General features: G+C 37.6%; 1 protein-coding gene across 1 annotated transcript; it reads left to right on the plus strand.

Annotated features, from left to right (window-relative positions):
• The first annotated feature begins 5858 nt into the window (after positions 1-5858).
• On the plus strand, positions 5859-12796 carry LOC124541959 (uncharacterized HIT-like protein Synpcc7942_1390). The gene is made up of 2 exons (XM_047119898.1): positions 5859-6278; positions 12253-12796. The coding sequence occupies exons 1-2, from the start codon at positions 5952-5954 to the stop codon at positions 12412-12414; spliced, it is 489 nt and encodes a 162-aa protein (XP_046975854.1). The 5' UTR covers positions 5859-5951; the 3' UTR covers positions 12415-12796.
• The last annotated feature ends 4624 nt before the right edge of the window (positions 12797-17420 follow it).

Here is a 17420-nt window from a genome sequence, read left to right on the forward strand (position 1 = left end):
TCATAATTTTAAAACATAAGGCTTAGGTATTCCAGATTATAAATGTACAGTACATAGATAATTGTTTTTTTTAAGGAATTTATGTAAATGTAACTTTAATAGCTGTCAATGCATACAAAACATATTGACTTCTGTTTTATTTGATCAAGAAAATATAAATGTATTTTGATTGTGACAATCTGATAAAATAAGCCATATATTATTTCCTAATGTGCCACAACAGTCAAATTTTAAGGATATATATATTAAATTTATTTCTTCAACAAGAAATATCCTTACTGTTGAAAATTTAGACTAACTTTGAGCATTCGTAACCAATTTATTAATTCTGGAGACAGTGAATACTAAGTCATCAACAAAGATGGCGCCCAACAGTTATTTTAAATGTATTGACATTTAAATGTTTTTAACTGGTAATTTTCGGATGTTTATCCACTAACTTGCCTTGGAACCCCCTCTTTTAGTAGAGAAGGGACTTTAGTTCCATATTGGAAAATTTACAGACAAATATTTCTACACCTTAAAATGCATGCAAAATATAATAATATAATTGCCATTGTGTTCAATGTAAAATTAAACTCTGCTCAAAAACAATGGATGTGTTTGAAATAATAAATTTTAAAATACTATTAATCTTAAAGATCGGGTTGCTCAATATAATTGTACTTAAAATAAATAAGATAAATGTAAGTAGCTGTTACGTTTGTAAGTATAAATATACGGTAAATGGTACTATTTATTATTACTATATAACTGTAAATTATTTATCATATACATGTATAACGAAAGCTTTAATACATATTTTATAATTGTAACAAATCGTTTCATTTATATATCCTTTAATCTTAGTAATATTACAAATGGAAAAGCTTCCATGCAAGTAAGCCATTCACTCCAGAATAGGGCTACTTGATTAAAATCAAAATCAAAATAAACTTTATTCAAGTGGGCTTTTACAAGCACTTATAAATCGTTATTAAACAATTAATGAAGCCACCACCGGTTCGGAAAGTAGATTCTACCGAGAAGAACCGGCAAAATACTCGGTAGTTACTCTTTTTCAACATTTAAAAAATACCAAGTCATGTTTGTTAATACAATTATTTAAATTAAAATATCCTGCCTGGAAGTCAACAGGTATTAATTTAACGCTTTTTTACCATCTATAAAATCTTGCATCGAATGATATGCCTTTTTTACCAATGTATTTTTTATAACGATTTGAATTTACGAAACGGTAAAGTTTAAAATGTCTGCGGAATTTTATTATAGAAAGATTTATTGACTTTGCGGAGTCGGAAATAGTATACCAGCCCCATAGACCTTAGATCGACAATGGGACATCAACCCTGGGCACTAAGATGTTATGTCCCATATGTATTAACGCTGGCTCACTTGATTGTAAACTGAAACACAACAATACTGAGTACTGCTGTTTGGGTGTAGAATATTTGTAATAGGTTATAGTCTAAAAGCTTATAGCCCCACTCCAACCTTTAAGTTTGGGCACGGCCGTGGTACTATAAGAATTAATTTTAGGTCCTCATACGTTAAAGCTGTTTGTTTGCTTATTAATATATATCAGTTATAACATTTATTATTTTAATAACTGTTTTTATTGAGTATGGATCCAGCTTACGCACATCAAAAGTTTGGATGACAATCATCTGCAAACGGACAAGTTTATTTGCCTTAAAGACTATATCACTTCATCATAGGTGCTCATATAGAGCTCAATCTGCTAGCCATCTGTATGTATAAAGGAGTAAATATATTTAAAAAATGCCAAATTTCTAAATGCCATAGCATTTAAAAATCAATACTTACATTGATTACATCGGAAGAGATACATTAGAAAAATGATGAGCATTCCTAGACCCAAGGTACTTACCATTCTATGTAGTTTTATCAACGTGAGGAAAATTTCAAGTGTTGTCCTTTCAGCCTTTCTCTTTTCTGTTCATAACATTTGAGGCTTGACTATCAAATTTTAAAAATCGAGTTCAGTCGAATATCGGTTGCAGTAGCGATAAAGAACTGAAGGTAAAGTTAAGTTTAAAAATTTAGGATTCACTACTAATTTATGTAACATTCATCATCATCATCATCATCATCAACAGCCTATTTTTGTCCACTGCTGGACATAGGCCTCTCCCAGTGCACGCCACTGTGGTCTTTCTCCGGCTACTCGCATCCAGCTCCTGCCTGCCGCCTTGCGTATATCGTCACTCCACCGTGCCTGAGGACGTCCTACACTACGTTTGCCGAGACGCGGTCTCCACTTTAGAACACGTTTTCCCCAACGGTTGTCGGTTCTACGACAAATATGACCAGCCCACTGCCACTTCAGCTTACTAATCCGGTGGGCTATGTCGATGACTTTGGTTCTTTGACGGATCACCTCATTTCTGATGCGATCCCTCAAAGAAACGCTGAGCATAGCCCTTTCCATAGCACGCTGAGCGACTTTAAGCTGGTGGACCAGCCTTGTCGTGAGTGTCCACGTTTCGGCTCCGTATGTCATGACGGGTAGGACGCACTGATTGAAGACTATCGTCTTAAGGCACTGTGGGATCGACGATGTTGAGATTCGACGTAACTTCCCAAACGCTGCCCAACCCAGCTGAATTCTTCTATTCACCTCGTCCTCAAGGTTGTTTCTACCTAATCGCAGAGTCTGCCCGAGGTAGACATATTTTTGAACAACTTCGAGGACGGTACCATGTATCGTAGTCGGTTCCGGTAGAACATATTCATTGAACATGACCTTGGTTTTATCCAAGTTCATCCGTAGGCCGATACGCATAGAAGAATCAGCCAGCTCGTTCAGCATTTGTTGTAGGTCCTGCAGCGTTTCTGCCACGATGACGATGTCGTCTGCGAATCTCAAGTGAGAGATGTATTCGCCATTGATGTTAATGTCACGTCCTTTCCAGTTCAGCGTCTTGAACATATCCTCCATTGCATTAGTGAACAATTTGGGGGAAATAACGTCCCCTTGTCTCACTCCTCGATGCAATGGTATGGGATTTGTTTGCTGATTCTGTACTCGGACGGACATGGTGGCAGCTTCATAGAGACATCTCATCACTTGGATGTATCGCCAATCAACTTGGCAACGCTGCAGGGACTCCAGAACAGCCCAGATTTCAACCGAGTCAAAGGCCTTCTCATAGTCCACGAATGCAAGACACAGGGACCGATTATACTCATGGGACTTCTGTATAATCTGCCGCACTGTATGGATGTGGTCTATGGTGCCGTATCCGGTCTGAAACCCGGCCTGCTCCGGGGGTTGGAATTCGTCCAATCTTCGCGCAAGACGGTTCGTGATCACTCTTGAAAACGCCTCCGGAGTTCTCCCTTCGAAGAGGACAGAGTTAAAAAAGCGTCTGAAGTTCCCTAAGTACTAGTTTACCTCCCGCTTTTAATAGCTCTGTTGTAACGCCGTCCTCTCCAGGGGCTTTTCCATTTTTAAGCTGTCCAAGAGCAGTCTCGATTTCGCCAATACTGACTTCAGGCAGGTCTTCGGAGAAATGGCGTGTTAATGTAGCTCTAGGATCCTCATTTTCGGGATCAGGTCGAGATGCATGCGATGCGTATAACCGGCCGTAGAAGTCCTCTACTTCCGAAAGTACTGCCGGCTTAAAAGAAACGACTTCTCCACTTGCTGTGGTCAACTTCGTCAGGTGGCTCCTTCCAAGAGATTGTACGAACACCTTAGACCCCCGATTCTGCTCAATAGCTCTTTCTATTGCAAGAGTATTGGAGCACCGGAGTTCGTGTCGTACGCGCCTGCTGATCTCTTGGTTTAATTGCCGTTTCTCTGACGAAGTGACAGGTGGGTTTTCACGTCGTTTCTTCATGAGCCCCAAAGTCTCTTCCGAAAGGTTCGACTTCCTGCCCTTACGCTGCATGCCACAATATCTCGTGCCTTCTTCCCTGAGAATTCGAACTACATTTTCGAGGTTCTGGTTTACGTCAGTTGTGGTTTCCACGGCAGCGAATCGGTTCTCCAGGATTGACTGGAACGTTTCAGATCCCGCAATGGTTTGGAACAGCTTTGGTCGGAGCGTGGACTTCATCAGACGGGCGCGCTCGGCCTTAAAATTGATATTCAGAGAGCCTCGGAGGAGTCGGTGATCACTACCGGTATTGAACCTGTTAATCACTGAGACGTCTCTGAATATATGCCTCTTGTCCGTCATTATGAAGTCGATCTCGTTTTTCGTCATAGTGTCGGGGCTTTGCCACGTCCACTTCCTTTGCGGCTGCTTCTTGAAGAAGGAGTTCATCAAGAAGAGCCCCTCCCGTTCGAGGAAGTTGACAAGCATTTGCCCCCTATGATTCCTGCTTCCAAATCCATGGGGTCCTACTACCGATTCGCTGCAGTTCTGTACTCCCACTTTAGCGTTGAAGTCCCCCATGACAACGTTGTAGTGGGTTTTCGTGGTGAAGTGGAGGGCCCTCGATATGTCATCGAATAATTCTTCCACTTCATCGTCCGAGTGTGTCGAGGTCGGTGCGTACGCTTGCACCACCTTGAGGCTGTACCTCTCGGTGAGCTTTATAATGAGGTACGCTACCCTGTTCGACACACTGGAGATTTCCACCACGTTGTCAACTAGGGACTTATTTACCAGAAACCCAACGCCACCTTGGGATTGTTGGTCACCCTCTCGGAAGTACATTAGGTGGCCTGATTCGAGGGTTAAGGTGTCCTCTCCCTCTCTACGGACTTCACATAGCCCTAATATGTGCCACCTAATTTTCCCAAGTTCTACCTCAAGTTGCGCTAGATGCGAGTCAAACCGTAGCGTGCGTCCGTTGTACGTAGCAAGGGTCAGTCGGTTGTGGTGGCCTCCCGTAGCCCGGTGATTCTTAGCACCCCCCGTCCCGCCGTTACCATCGTCGCCACCATGACGAGGAATAGCGGGGCTTCCGGGAACTGGGGGCCGTGGCTTGCGTGTGTGCTGCATGTGGAGGTTGTGCCCATAATCGCCACGCTGGGCAGGCGGGTTGGCGATCGCAGGGCGTAGCTTCTCGCACCGGTGACGCTGCTGCCCGTCACCGGCCTGTGGTATTTAGCTACGCCTATTATATTGATGGTTATACCGACATCAGTCGGTCGCCAGAGCCTCGTTTGCTGGTCGGCAGGATGCACCACGGGCAGGTGAGGTTGGCTTGGGGCACTAAGGTGTAGTTTGCGCCCCCTTACATCCCTAATCCCTAACATTACATTATTTAAAACAAAACATAGGTCGTATAATAAAACCGTACCTGACATTTTGCTTTATAAACTAAAGACTCAAGTCACTATATATGCGTTACCCTCTAAAAAATTGACATATTTAAAACCCCGTCGTGTCGTCCGAAGTCGTGAATTATTATGGCTTGATATTAGTTTACTGGGGACGACAACAGGGACCTGCGGAGGAGCGCTCCTTGCCAGGGAAACAAATAAACCGACAGGACCACCGCGTAAAAAGACGCAATAAACAAATGACACAAACATTTGTGTTATTCTTTTTTTTATGTTAGAGGAGGCAAACGAGCAGGGGGCTCACCTGATGGAAAGCGATCACATGGACATCGCAACACCGATCGTTTTTTTGAAGGTTCCCAAATCGTATCGGTTCGGAAAAATCACCGGCAAAAGCTGGCGACTATTTTCTCTACTGGTTACAGAACATCTCTTTAATTGCAGAAATGCTATTTTTAATTTATATTCTCAATTTAATCAATTTAGAAGTCAAGAAACTTTCCATTGTTTAAAATAAATAAAACTAAAAAAGTTCACATCCAAGCCATAAAAAGAAACATCATCGGAATGCGGTTAACCGTCAAAGATAAATGTCAGAACTGTCAAAAGGCGGATATTTTTTTAAATCGCGCCGAATGTTATCGCAGCTAGGATGAAATATTGTTGATCGCGTTTTTCAAACAGAAAAATGTTCAATAAAGTGTTTCAACGCGCCTTAAAGTTTAGATTGAAGAAGAGTTATCCAACGAACATATACGATATATCCAGAGGCGCTGCGGTCGCTGTACGTAGGCCTTATAGTGATGAAGTGAAACGCGCTCAAAATGCAGATGTAACTTCTGGACCGACGATATTCGATAAAATTATATCGAAAGAGATTAAAGCGGACATAATATACGAAGATGAACTGTGCCTGGCGTTCAACGATATCGCTCCACAGGCTCCTGTTCACTTTTTAGTGATACCAAAACGTAAAATTCCTCGTCTACAGGATTCGGAAACTGGTGACAGAGAGGTAAATATTACGCATATTGTTCCATTTTTAAAAATTATCCTTTAAATTTAGAATCCAATCAGAATTTAAAATTGCAAATATCAATAAAGTTTATTTAATTATTGATACAGTATCTAAATTAGGATAAAGCCGTCTACAAATAAGATGTTATCAAATAAATGCATATTTCTCACAACACACGATTGGCAATTGAAATCCTTGTAAGCCGTTATCAGATCGTCTGTGCACACAGTATTAAATTCTATTGTCAATTTATATAGCTATTGCATTATAATTAAACTCCAATATACTTTTACTCTTTTAAAATGAATGCTAAGCAATTCTAGCCCTAATTATTTACATAATAATTATGTAATTCCTAAATTAATAAAAGCCATAACCCATTGGTTATAACATATGTAATTTTATGTACTGCATAGTTAGCGGTGAAGCAATACATTGTGATAAATCTGTTATCTGCTATATAATAGTATTGTGGAGTTCTAGACCTCGGCCTAAATGAAAAGACAACCTCAGCAGTGTTACTTTATTGTATTATTTATATGTACATTATTTTTTTAATCTATATTAATATTATAGATGGCATAGTAACTGTGTCTGTCTTTCGTTATTTCCCAACCTAACCACTGAAGTGAATTTGATGAAATTTGTGATAAAGCTTGAATTTCAAGGACGATTCATATAGTCCTAACACCTGGCAATAAAGTCCTCTAATCTTTTACATTAAATTGTAGCTGTATCATTGGTTGAGATCTTGGATGATATATAACATCAGTAATGGTGTCGTAATTTTGGGGGTTAAATTATAGTGGGGATGGAATTAAGGTTGTATTAAGCTACAATAATTCGTATAATGCGTGTCAACAATACTTCCAGGCAGTTTATATTATTACATACATATATAAGTAAAATGAATTTATTTTTAAATGTTGAAAAAGTGTAACTACTGAAATTCTTGCCGGTTCTTCTCGGAAGAATCTACTTTCCAAACCGGTGGTAGCTTCACTTAATTGTTAAATGACGATTCAAAAGTGCTTGTAAAAGCCTACTTGAATAAAGTTTATTTTGATTTGATCGGCTCTTATTTGTACCAAGAGGGCACAGATTAATTCTCCAACGTCTCGTGCGATGGTAAATTAAAAAGGATAGTCGGTTGATATATCTATTTCGAAAAGTATTTTGAAAATTTTTAGTAAAACTTTCACGTCCGTACGTGTTTTGTCTAAAAAATTAAATATACTTTAGAAATAATTATCGCAGTTTTCACAATATTATTCACTGGCGGCTTTATCTAGGAATGCTCGATGTCGCGTTGAAAACACGTCGCAGTAACATGTTAAGTATGTAATACGAGTTACATAAACAGTCCGGGTAAAAAGGCTCCGTCATATTCCACCGCCTAACGAGTGAGCCAGTGTAACAGGCGGAAGAGACATGACATCTTAGTTTCTAAGAGCTGTTGTAAGGAATGGTTAATATTTCTCATAATCAAGCTCATTTGTCAGTCTCTCTACCTATCAAAATGGTCAAGTTTAGTAGCACACGTATATATACAAAGTTATAATTAAATTCATACACATCGTACAATGTAGAGAGCTGAGATGGCCCAGTGGTTAGAACGCGTGCATCTTAACCGATGATTGCGGGTTCAAAACCAGGCAAGCACCACTATATATATGTGCTTATAATTCATCTCATGCTCGGCGGTGAAGGAAAACATCGTGAGGAAACCTGCATGTGTCTAATTTCATCGAAATTCTGCCACATGTGCATTCAACCGCATTGGAACAGCGTGGTGGAATACGTTCCAAAAAACTTTCTCCTTAGTGGGCGAGGAGGCCTCAGCCCAGCCGTGGGAAATTTACAGGCTGTTACTATACTATAATAAAAAGTATATAATATACCTACGCTACGAAAATCAGTAAACTAAAACAATGTGTTTATACGACCGAACTATTTACGGGTAAGTAGTTCCTAAGAGGACAGTGAAATAAATCTAGGAATATGTATATTTCGAGTTGGTAGAAGGCTAGACAGGATTATATGATTTATGTTATGATTAAAAACTATATATGTTAGATTCACCAAACTATATTAAAGCGACGTCGTCTAATTATTTTCAATACCTATCCTTAATACCTGTTGACTTCCAAGCAGGATATATTAATTTAAATAATTGTATTTAACAAACATGACTTTGTATATTTTAAATGATAAAAAGAGTAATTACTGAGTTTCTTGCCGGTTCTTCTCGGTAGAATCTACTTTCCGAACCGGTGGTAACTTCACTCAACTGTAAAATGACGATTCGAAAGTGCTTGTAAAAGCCTACTTTAATAAAGTTTATTTTTATATGATTTGATTTTAAATGTAGAGGATGTTTTAAAAGCTGTGGGATTTACATTCAACATTTCAAGTTTAGAACCATTAAGGTGACCCCAACTAAAATATCAAAGCCCAAAGTCTTACAAAAGAACTATATTATAAAAAGTTAATTATCACAAGTGAAGTAAGCATATATTGCTAGTGCTTTAAATAATATTGAACATAAGAACACACGTCAGACGTAGGTAATTAAAATTTCTAATTCTTATCATGTACAATCGTCAACATTAATAAGTGTATACGTAATTATATGCTTTATCGTAACGATATAAAATTCATATCAGCGTGACAGCGATCGTATTCGCGAGTCGAGCCGTAACGTTGTTTATCTTTAAGATTCCAAAAACGTTACTCATACAGAAATTAATTAAATAGCTGATTGTGTTAAATGTTTTTGATGATTTTATGCGATATTAAAATATGTCATATGTTGTGTATATTTTATATGCATATAATGCGTTTTGTATTTTGAATGGTTTAAGAACAATCATATTACCAAACCTAGATAAAAAGGTCCATCAAAATTAATTGAAATAGCTAAAAATGAGGGAAAAGTGCTTGGTTACCCATCTGGGTACCTAACACTCGTCAGATATTCTACCGCTGAACCGCAGTACTTTGAATTGTATTCCGATTTGAAGGGTTAGTGAGCCAGTGTAACTACAGGCATAAGGTGTTAAAACCATTTATTTTGCTACACATACACAATACAACGATTGTGCACAAGAAAATAATTAAATTCAAGGAATACAGTGTAGATAGCAAGGGGATCGTCTCAGTACATGCTGTGCTAACGCGCAATATTGATTTTCGGATGGCCCCCGACAATTGAGAGAACACACACGCGCATACGAAAAATAAATGAAATTAAATTATAAAAAAAAAACTAAAAAGCGCTTATCATTGAGAAAAAAAAGCAAATTAAACTGAATTTGACAAGAAGGAAAACATTTCCTCACGATGTTTTCCTTCACCGCCGAGCACGAGATGAATTATAAACACAAATTAAGCACATATATATAGTGGTGCCTGCCCTGCCTGGGTTTGAACCCGAAATCATCGGTTAACATGCACGCGTTCTAACCACTGGGCCATCTCAGCTACAACTATGTAGTAACGTGTATATATCCTCAAAATCGTTTAAGAATAATACATTTTTCTCATAAATCATCACTCAATTGGATTGCTTGGAGTTTTCTTGCTTAAAAATCAACATCCGTTCAAACGCGAAACGTTGCATATATGTTAACAATAAAGAGGTCACTATGTCAATTGACATACGAAATACATCGCTTGTTAGTTTTTTATCTGATAATTAGATGGGTGTTATAAATTTATTAAGGTAAGTTAAACACAAGTTAAGAAGTAGGCATGTGTCCGATACCGAAACTCATCTAAAATCCGATGATGATGATGCCTTCGATATATTTTTTTATGGTTTAGGTTGGCGGACGAGCATATGGGCCACCTGATGGTAAGTGGTCACCACCACCCATAGACAATGACGCTGTAAGAAATATTAACTATTCCTTACATCGTCAATACGCCACCAACCTTGGGAACTAAGATGTTATGTCCCTTGTGCTTGTAAGGGGTTTTCCAATAGGGACGCTTGAACTTTGACAGCTGATTGCGGGCCATGTTGTTTGAGTGACAGCTGTCAAATGCAGTTTGTTATATTCATTCCGTCCTCCCAAACCACCATGGCAGGTTACAGTGTCGAGCAGCACGTGCAAATCATAAAAATGTTTGATGAAAATGGGTCTTCAGTTCGAGCAACGTTCCGCGCACTTCGCCCGTTTTACGGTCGCGATGCAACCGGGTCAATTAACAATCAGCCGGTTCCCGTGCGTCAACGTAACGCGAGATCTGCCGAGAATATCGTCGCTGTGCGCGACAGTGTCCTCGAAAACCCGCGGCAGTCAATTCCGCGTCGCGCACAGGAACTCGGCCTTTCACAGACAACTTGGCGAATTTTGCGTTGTGACTTGAGCCTGCACCCGTACAAGATCCAGCTGACCCAAGAGCTCAAGGTTAATGACCATAGACAGCGCCGTGTGTTCGCTGACTGGGCATTAGAGCAGTTGGAAGTTGACGCCGATTTTGGCAAAAAAATCATCTTCAGCGACGAGGCGCATTTTTGGATGAATGGCTATGTCAACAAGCAAAATTGCCGTATTTGGGACGAGACCAATCCACACGAGGTTCACCAAGTGGCAATGCATCCGCAGAAAGTGACTGTTTGGTGCGCATTTTGGGCCGGTGGCGTGATTGGTCCGTATTTTTTCGAAAACGATAATGGTGTGGCCGTCAACGTCAATGGTGAGCGATACCGGTCGATGATAACCAACTTCTTTTGGCCTGAAATCGAGAATATGGATCTGGACAACATGTGGTTTCAACAGGACGGCGCTACGTGCCACACAGCACACGCTACGATGGAAGTTCTGCACGAGCAATTTCTGGACATGGTCATCTCGCGCGGAGGCGACGTGAACTGGCCACCGAGATCGATCGCTGGACTTTTTCTTGTGGGGTTTTCTTAAGTCGCAGGTCTATGCCAACAAGCCGCAAACCACCGATGCCCTCAAAGTCAACATACGACACGCCATCGATCAAATACAGCCCGATTTGTGCGCCAGAGTCATCGAAAATTGGACCTTTCGTGTGCGCGCCACCAACCGAAGCCGTGGCGGTCATTTGAATGATGTCATATTCCATACATAATGGGGTCGATAGACCTTCCTAATAAAAAAAAAAAATTCGCAAATATCTCTCCTACATGTATTTTTTTTTGCATTTCAAAGGTCAAGCGCCCTTAATGGAAAACCCTTTAGCTACACTGGCTCGCCCTTCAAACCGGAACACAACAATACTGAGTACAGTTATTTGGCGGTAGAATATATGAGTGGGTGGTACCTACCCAGGCGGGCTTGCACAAAGCCCTACCACCGAGTATTTTGATGATTTGATGATGATTAACCCTTTTCACCGCATCTAAACAAGTACGAATATCGTTCTGGTACTTCAAACCATCCAAAGTACAATAACTATAATATTCGCCCTAGTAACAGCCTGTAAATTTCCCACTGCTGGGCTAATGGCCTCTTCTCCCATGAGAAATCAACATTTAGAAATTGTATCAATAGTTTTCTTTAGATTATAATTACAGTGACTTGGCAATGACCACAAATTAAAAGCTGCTTGCTGCCTGGAATTATGTGCAAATGTTACTGACGAGACCTGTGATCATATTATTTGTTATTTGTGAATCATGATGGTCAGTATAACATCCAATACAATAATATATACAGATACATTTTATATTTTGGCGACCTCTGTGGTCGAGTAGTGTTCACCAGTTTCCATATAAACAAGTTGACGGCCGCTGTTTTGCTCGCAATTTAAGCGTTCCCTTAGGGTTCAAGCTTGCTTCATATATACTACATATAGACTTAGATGAACGAAAAAGCAAATTATAAATAACAGATAGCCAAACAGACAGAGTGACTACAGCATTTATAACATCAGTATAGATTATACTATAGTTTGATTTCCTAATACTAACCGATGATGTTCAACTTTACAGCTCCTAGGTCACCTTATGCTGGTAGCTCGGTCACTTGGCGCTGCGCGTGCGCCTCAAGGGTGGCGTCTGGTGGTGAACAATGGTGTCCATGGAGCCCAAAGCGTCTACCACTTACACTTGCATGTGCTCGGTGGTAGGCAGTTGAAGTGGCCACCGGGGTAAATATAATAAACTCGTGTCAAAAATGGGGGTAATATTGGTCTAATTGTACTGATGTTAATTTTGAAATTTAAATTATATTCCATTTGTGTAAAATTAGAGGCAAAATTGGGGTTTTGATAACTTAGAAAGATTATTACATTGAAGAGTTACATATATACAAATGTATATAATATCACTGACTAATATTAGATCATATATGCTCAAATTATTAAATCAAGGGAAGGGGGTTTGGCATGTTCTTCCTTAGGGCTTAAACTTGCTTTATATATAATTTTATCAAATTCCCTCCTATGGTTTGGTCCTAAAAGCATTACAGACATATAGTCTGTTGCATTTATAATATTAGTTATAGATTCAAAAAGTTTTAAAGATCTATGCCTACAAGTAATCCCCTCTTTCAAAAAGTTTTGTATTGCTATATATTTAATTAGACCATATAAACTTTACACAGTTATAAAATTCCTCAGTGAAAGTAATTAGGTCCTTAGGATAACCCATAGACAAGCGCGTTCCTTTACCATAATCAAATTTCAAAATAAATTTGTGTAGTGTCTATGGAATCCCTCTGCGCCTTAATGTCTGTTTAATCAAACAGTGTAAACTCTATGTTGTAATAGATTTCAATCACTAAATTAACAGACAGTAAACAGAAAACATCTTTTCGATTATTTATAATTTTCTCAGCTATAATACATATAGTTTTGTAAAAATATGAAGTAATATATACAATATAAATACCATCAATGATACTTCAGGAGTGAATTTACAGGTAGGGAGCTGATATGAGGTTACGCTGCCATATATATTGCGTTGTACCATATATTAACAATTGCATAAATGGTTAATGTGCCTACCTTGGTAACTAAGCCTTGTGTGCCTGAAATAACATAAAACCTATCTCATTAAAGATACAAAGCCTTTAATATTTTATTATCTGACCAATGTATGTATACAACACTTTTAAACTTAACTACTTAAATTCACTTTAATTTTGTTTCCAAAGATTGGCGAATTCGCCGATATTAAAAAAAATATCAAAATCAAATCAATCAATACTATTGGTAGATTATTTTGGATTTCGACCAATGGAGTAATGCAGATTCAAGGTCATATTTGTTTATGGAAATCTATTGAACCAATTCTACCTTCAGGTAGCGCTACCGTGGGTAATTTATATTCGACGTATTTATAAATATATACGTATATATACTAAAAGCCAGTGTTTTAAATCAGTATCTTGAAAGCTGTATTGTTTTTTTTTCTTAATGAGAACGTCAAAGAAATGTGTCATAAAAAGGCCATAGAGTATAGATTTTTGAGTTTTTATATTTAATACGTAGTTTAAGTGAAAATTTGTTAAAGTAAGTTTTATTTGATTTGGAACATTTATAAAATAATTAAAAAACGTAGTACGCTCTGTGCAATATCGGGCCAAATTAATTCTAAGATATACATAAAATGCCAAAGTTTGAAAAGCCAGTACGGTGATTTGAACTAGTGGCTTTAATGCCAAAAATATACAAACAAATATATTGATTATTTATATGTCTAGATAGACTGTGGAAGATGAGAACGCAACGAAAAATATAACGGCCTACGATTGGCTGTATGTACGCACACTAGTGAAGTAGTTTGACAGATGTCAAACGCAGCTGTCATAATGGCATGGTGGTATTTATAAAAGCCATATAAAAAAAGGTGGTATTATTTACAACACGAGTGCGATTTGACAGATGTCAAAATTCTAAATTAGATTTTTTTGTAGTAATATCGCTTAGTTTCACTAATATTTGTGTTTTCCTGCGTTGTTTCGTGTGTATTACTTGTTGTGAGATCGTGTTACTGGTCATTTGACAGAACGAAAAAGTGCTGTTTTTAAACAATCACGTATTTTTCAACCGATTGGCAGCAGCCATAAATATAAAGTTGGCACGTTCGATTTCGTTATTTTCTATTGCAACACTGAATTTAGATATATAAATAATCTGACAATACCAATTACAATAAATACATTTCCAAAAAATCTGATGTAGAATCTCGGAATTAGTCTTAGCAAAATTACTAGTCACATTTTTTTTTAATATAGTTTTTTATACACCGAAAATAGAAAGCCACTGTGATCCCTTACTGTGCTTTAAAACTGCGGTATTTAATTAAAATGTCTTATTTAATTGTTATCTGTGCAAAAATTTATGACAATCTTTAATTAAAAAATAATTATTGGCTGTATAGTGAGATCCTTGTCTCGGATAAGGTTTTTAAAAATGAGAATTTGTAATAGTATTGTTAAAATAATTTTAACCAAATTGTTCTTTATTTAATTTTAAAGGTTGTCTAAATATTTTTAATTATTGAAAAATAATGTGTTATAAAATCTGACACAAATTTAAAATTGGAATGTACCAGTTTTTTTCTATAATCTTTATGTTACTAGTAATAAAATAAGAGGCCGGCTATGCGTATCTTGAATTATATTTATACGAACACAATGATACCAACCTAAGCATAATGACATCAGCGGGCTGAAACCAATACAACTGTCAACTGTTTTTTTTTTGTTTAAAATTATCAATCTAAGACGTCAAGTTGACATTTATTAAATAGGTGTTTTTTTAGACTGAATGAAGTGTTTGTTTAGTTTTTTAAATATTTTTTTATACTCTTGTCTGTATGAACTTTGCCTAAGCCCGCTAGTGATGTATCGTTATAAAAAATCAAGTATCGCATATGTTTGGCTTATTCGTGCCTTAGTACTTTAGTGTTAACGGTTTTGGGTATCGCAGCGTTTTATTTTAAAAGTTTTATCTCGTAAAACATTTGAAATCATTCGCTGTATCTTATTATGTTGTTAAGAATTTAATTAATTTTTAAATTCTGTAACCAAAGTTATTAAATAATAATAAAAACATTAACTTATTGTTTTATTTAAATTATTTTGATGTCCAATTTGTTAATTGTTATTCAGATTTTAGACTAACTCACTCTAAGAGCTCACTTCTTATCTCACTCGTGAAATTGTGAAAAGTGAGATCGTAATGCGTGATTTCGTGATACATGTATTCTATAATATTAATTTTTGAAATCAATGTCGCATACGACATTATGACATTACACCCTCGTGTTTTTCATTAGTGTTGCATATCGATAGTCCACTATCGATACATTATCGATAGTTGCCCATGACTAATACTATTGATACTTTAAATAGTGTTACAAAAGCCATTACTTAGTATCGACATACTACCGATATATTTGTCACTATCGATAGTGCTGTCTAAACGATACTATCGATATCCTAAATAGCTTTCGAGGTCAATCTATCTGGATGGTCAAACTATCAATAGTTCTACAGGTTTTGAGTATCTTGATACAAAATACGACTTAAAAGAAGAAATTCGACGAAAGAATATTTTTAGTTCCCAATTGGTCTTAATTTTTTTAATGATTTTTTAGGGATCTTTTTATTCCCAATGTTTGATGTCATCTAAAAAGCCACTTGTTATCCTTTATCATAAATGGTACCTTCCAATCTTATAACAGTTTTTTTCCGTTTTAATCTTGGATCATATAAGGACATTTTACATGCTGTTTTTTTACTTAACTCGAGAATGTAAAAAGGGTTTAAGGACATTTACGAGTATTAGTTGCGATAGTAAGTAGAAAAAAATATATATTTCATATAAAAATTTTATTCATTTCAAAACTTTTATCAGAACACTATCTTACATAATATAGTTGAACATTAATTACAAAACAATTATGAAATAAACAAAAAGAATATCAAACACAAAATTAATTACTTTTTTAACGTATTACATATTGATTCAAAAACATAAACACGTGGGTGGGGCTGGCGCAGCGTAGTACACAGGGGCAGGGGCAGGGGCGGGGCAAGGGCATGCGGGGAGAGGGGAAGCGTAGGAACAGGGGATCGGGGCTGGCGCCGCGCAGGCACAAGCAGGGGCAGCGTAAGCTACTGGCGCTGGTAGACCACACGGCGCTGGCAGTGGTCCGCACTGCAAAGCCCCCAACAGAGGCCCTGCTGCCGCCAAAGCTGATGTCAAAACAGTCGGCAGTGCTGCTTCTAGTAACGGTGGCAGAGTAGCCGCCAGGGAAGCTGACAGCGTGGACGCTAGCACTGGAGCTAACAAAGGCAGGTCTGCTGGCGGGCAGGGCATAGCTGGTAGAGCCGTTATTGGCAAGGGTGAGGCAAGAGGCGGCAGGAGCAGGTCTAGCGCTGGCGGAGTCAGGCAATATGGGGCTGCTGGCAGGCATTGCGAAAATGCTTGCTGAAACAATACATATGAACATATATTCATATAAAGTAGTAAAATAACAGCTAGTGTTTCATTGTTCAAATTTTTATGGCATATGTTAGCGTGATGTATGTCATCTGATAAATATGGCGCTGCAAGAAATATTAACCATTCCTTAAATCAGCAATGCGCCACCATCCTTCGGAACTAAGATTATGGCGCACTCACTCTTCAAACCGGAACACAACAATACTAAATACTGTTATTTGGCGGTAAAATATCTAATGAGTGGTACCTACCCAGACGGACTTGCCCAAAGATCTATCACCAAGAATTAATATACCTCGGGGAAGCAAACAATTACCCTAAATGTTCAACGCTGAGTTTTAGCAACCATACATAGCGTATACCATAGGATCAACAAAAGTAACAGTATTTATTGAGTATGTAATTAATTAAATAATATAGTAATTAAAACTCACCTGCAGTAAAGCGAAAATGAAAATAACATTAACTGTGGGCTTCATACTTGTGTCTGCTGTTTCCCTGTATACTTCACCCTATTTTAAGTATTTCTTATCAGAAACCGGCGTTTATATTTGTTAATAATGTTAGCAACTGTTTATTATATATACATATATTTCGTAATTATTACTTTTTTTTTTTTGTAATATTCAATTTCGATTTGTTTCAAATATTGTGTTAACTCACGTTCGTTTGACCAATGGAATATTTTGTTTAAAAATATTG

Source organism: Vanessa cardui, chromosome 29 (genome assembly GCF_905220365.1).
Source record: "Vanessa cardui chromosome 29, ilVanCard2.1, whole genome shotgun sequence".
NCBI classification, from domain to species: domain Eukaryota; kingdom Metazoa; phylum Arthropoda; class Insecta; order Lepidoptera; family Nymphalidae; genus Vanessa; species Vanessa cardui.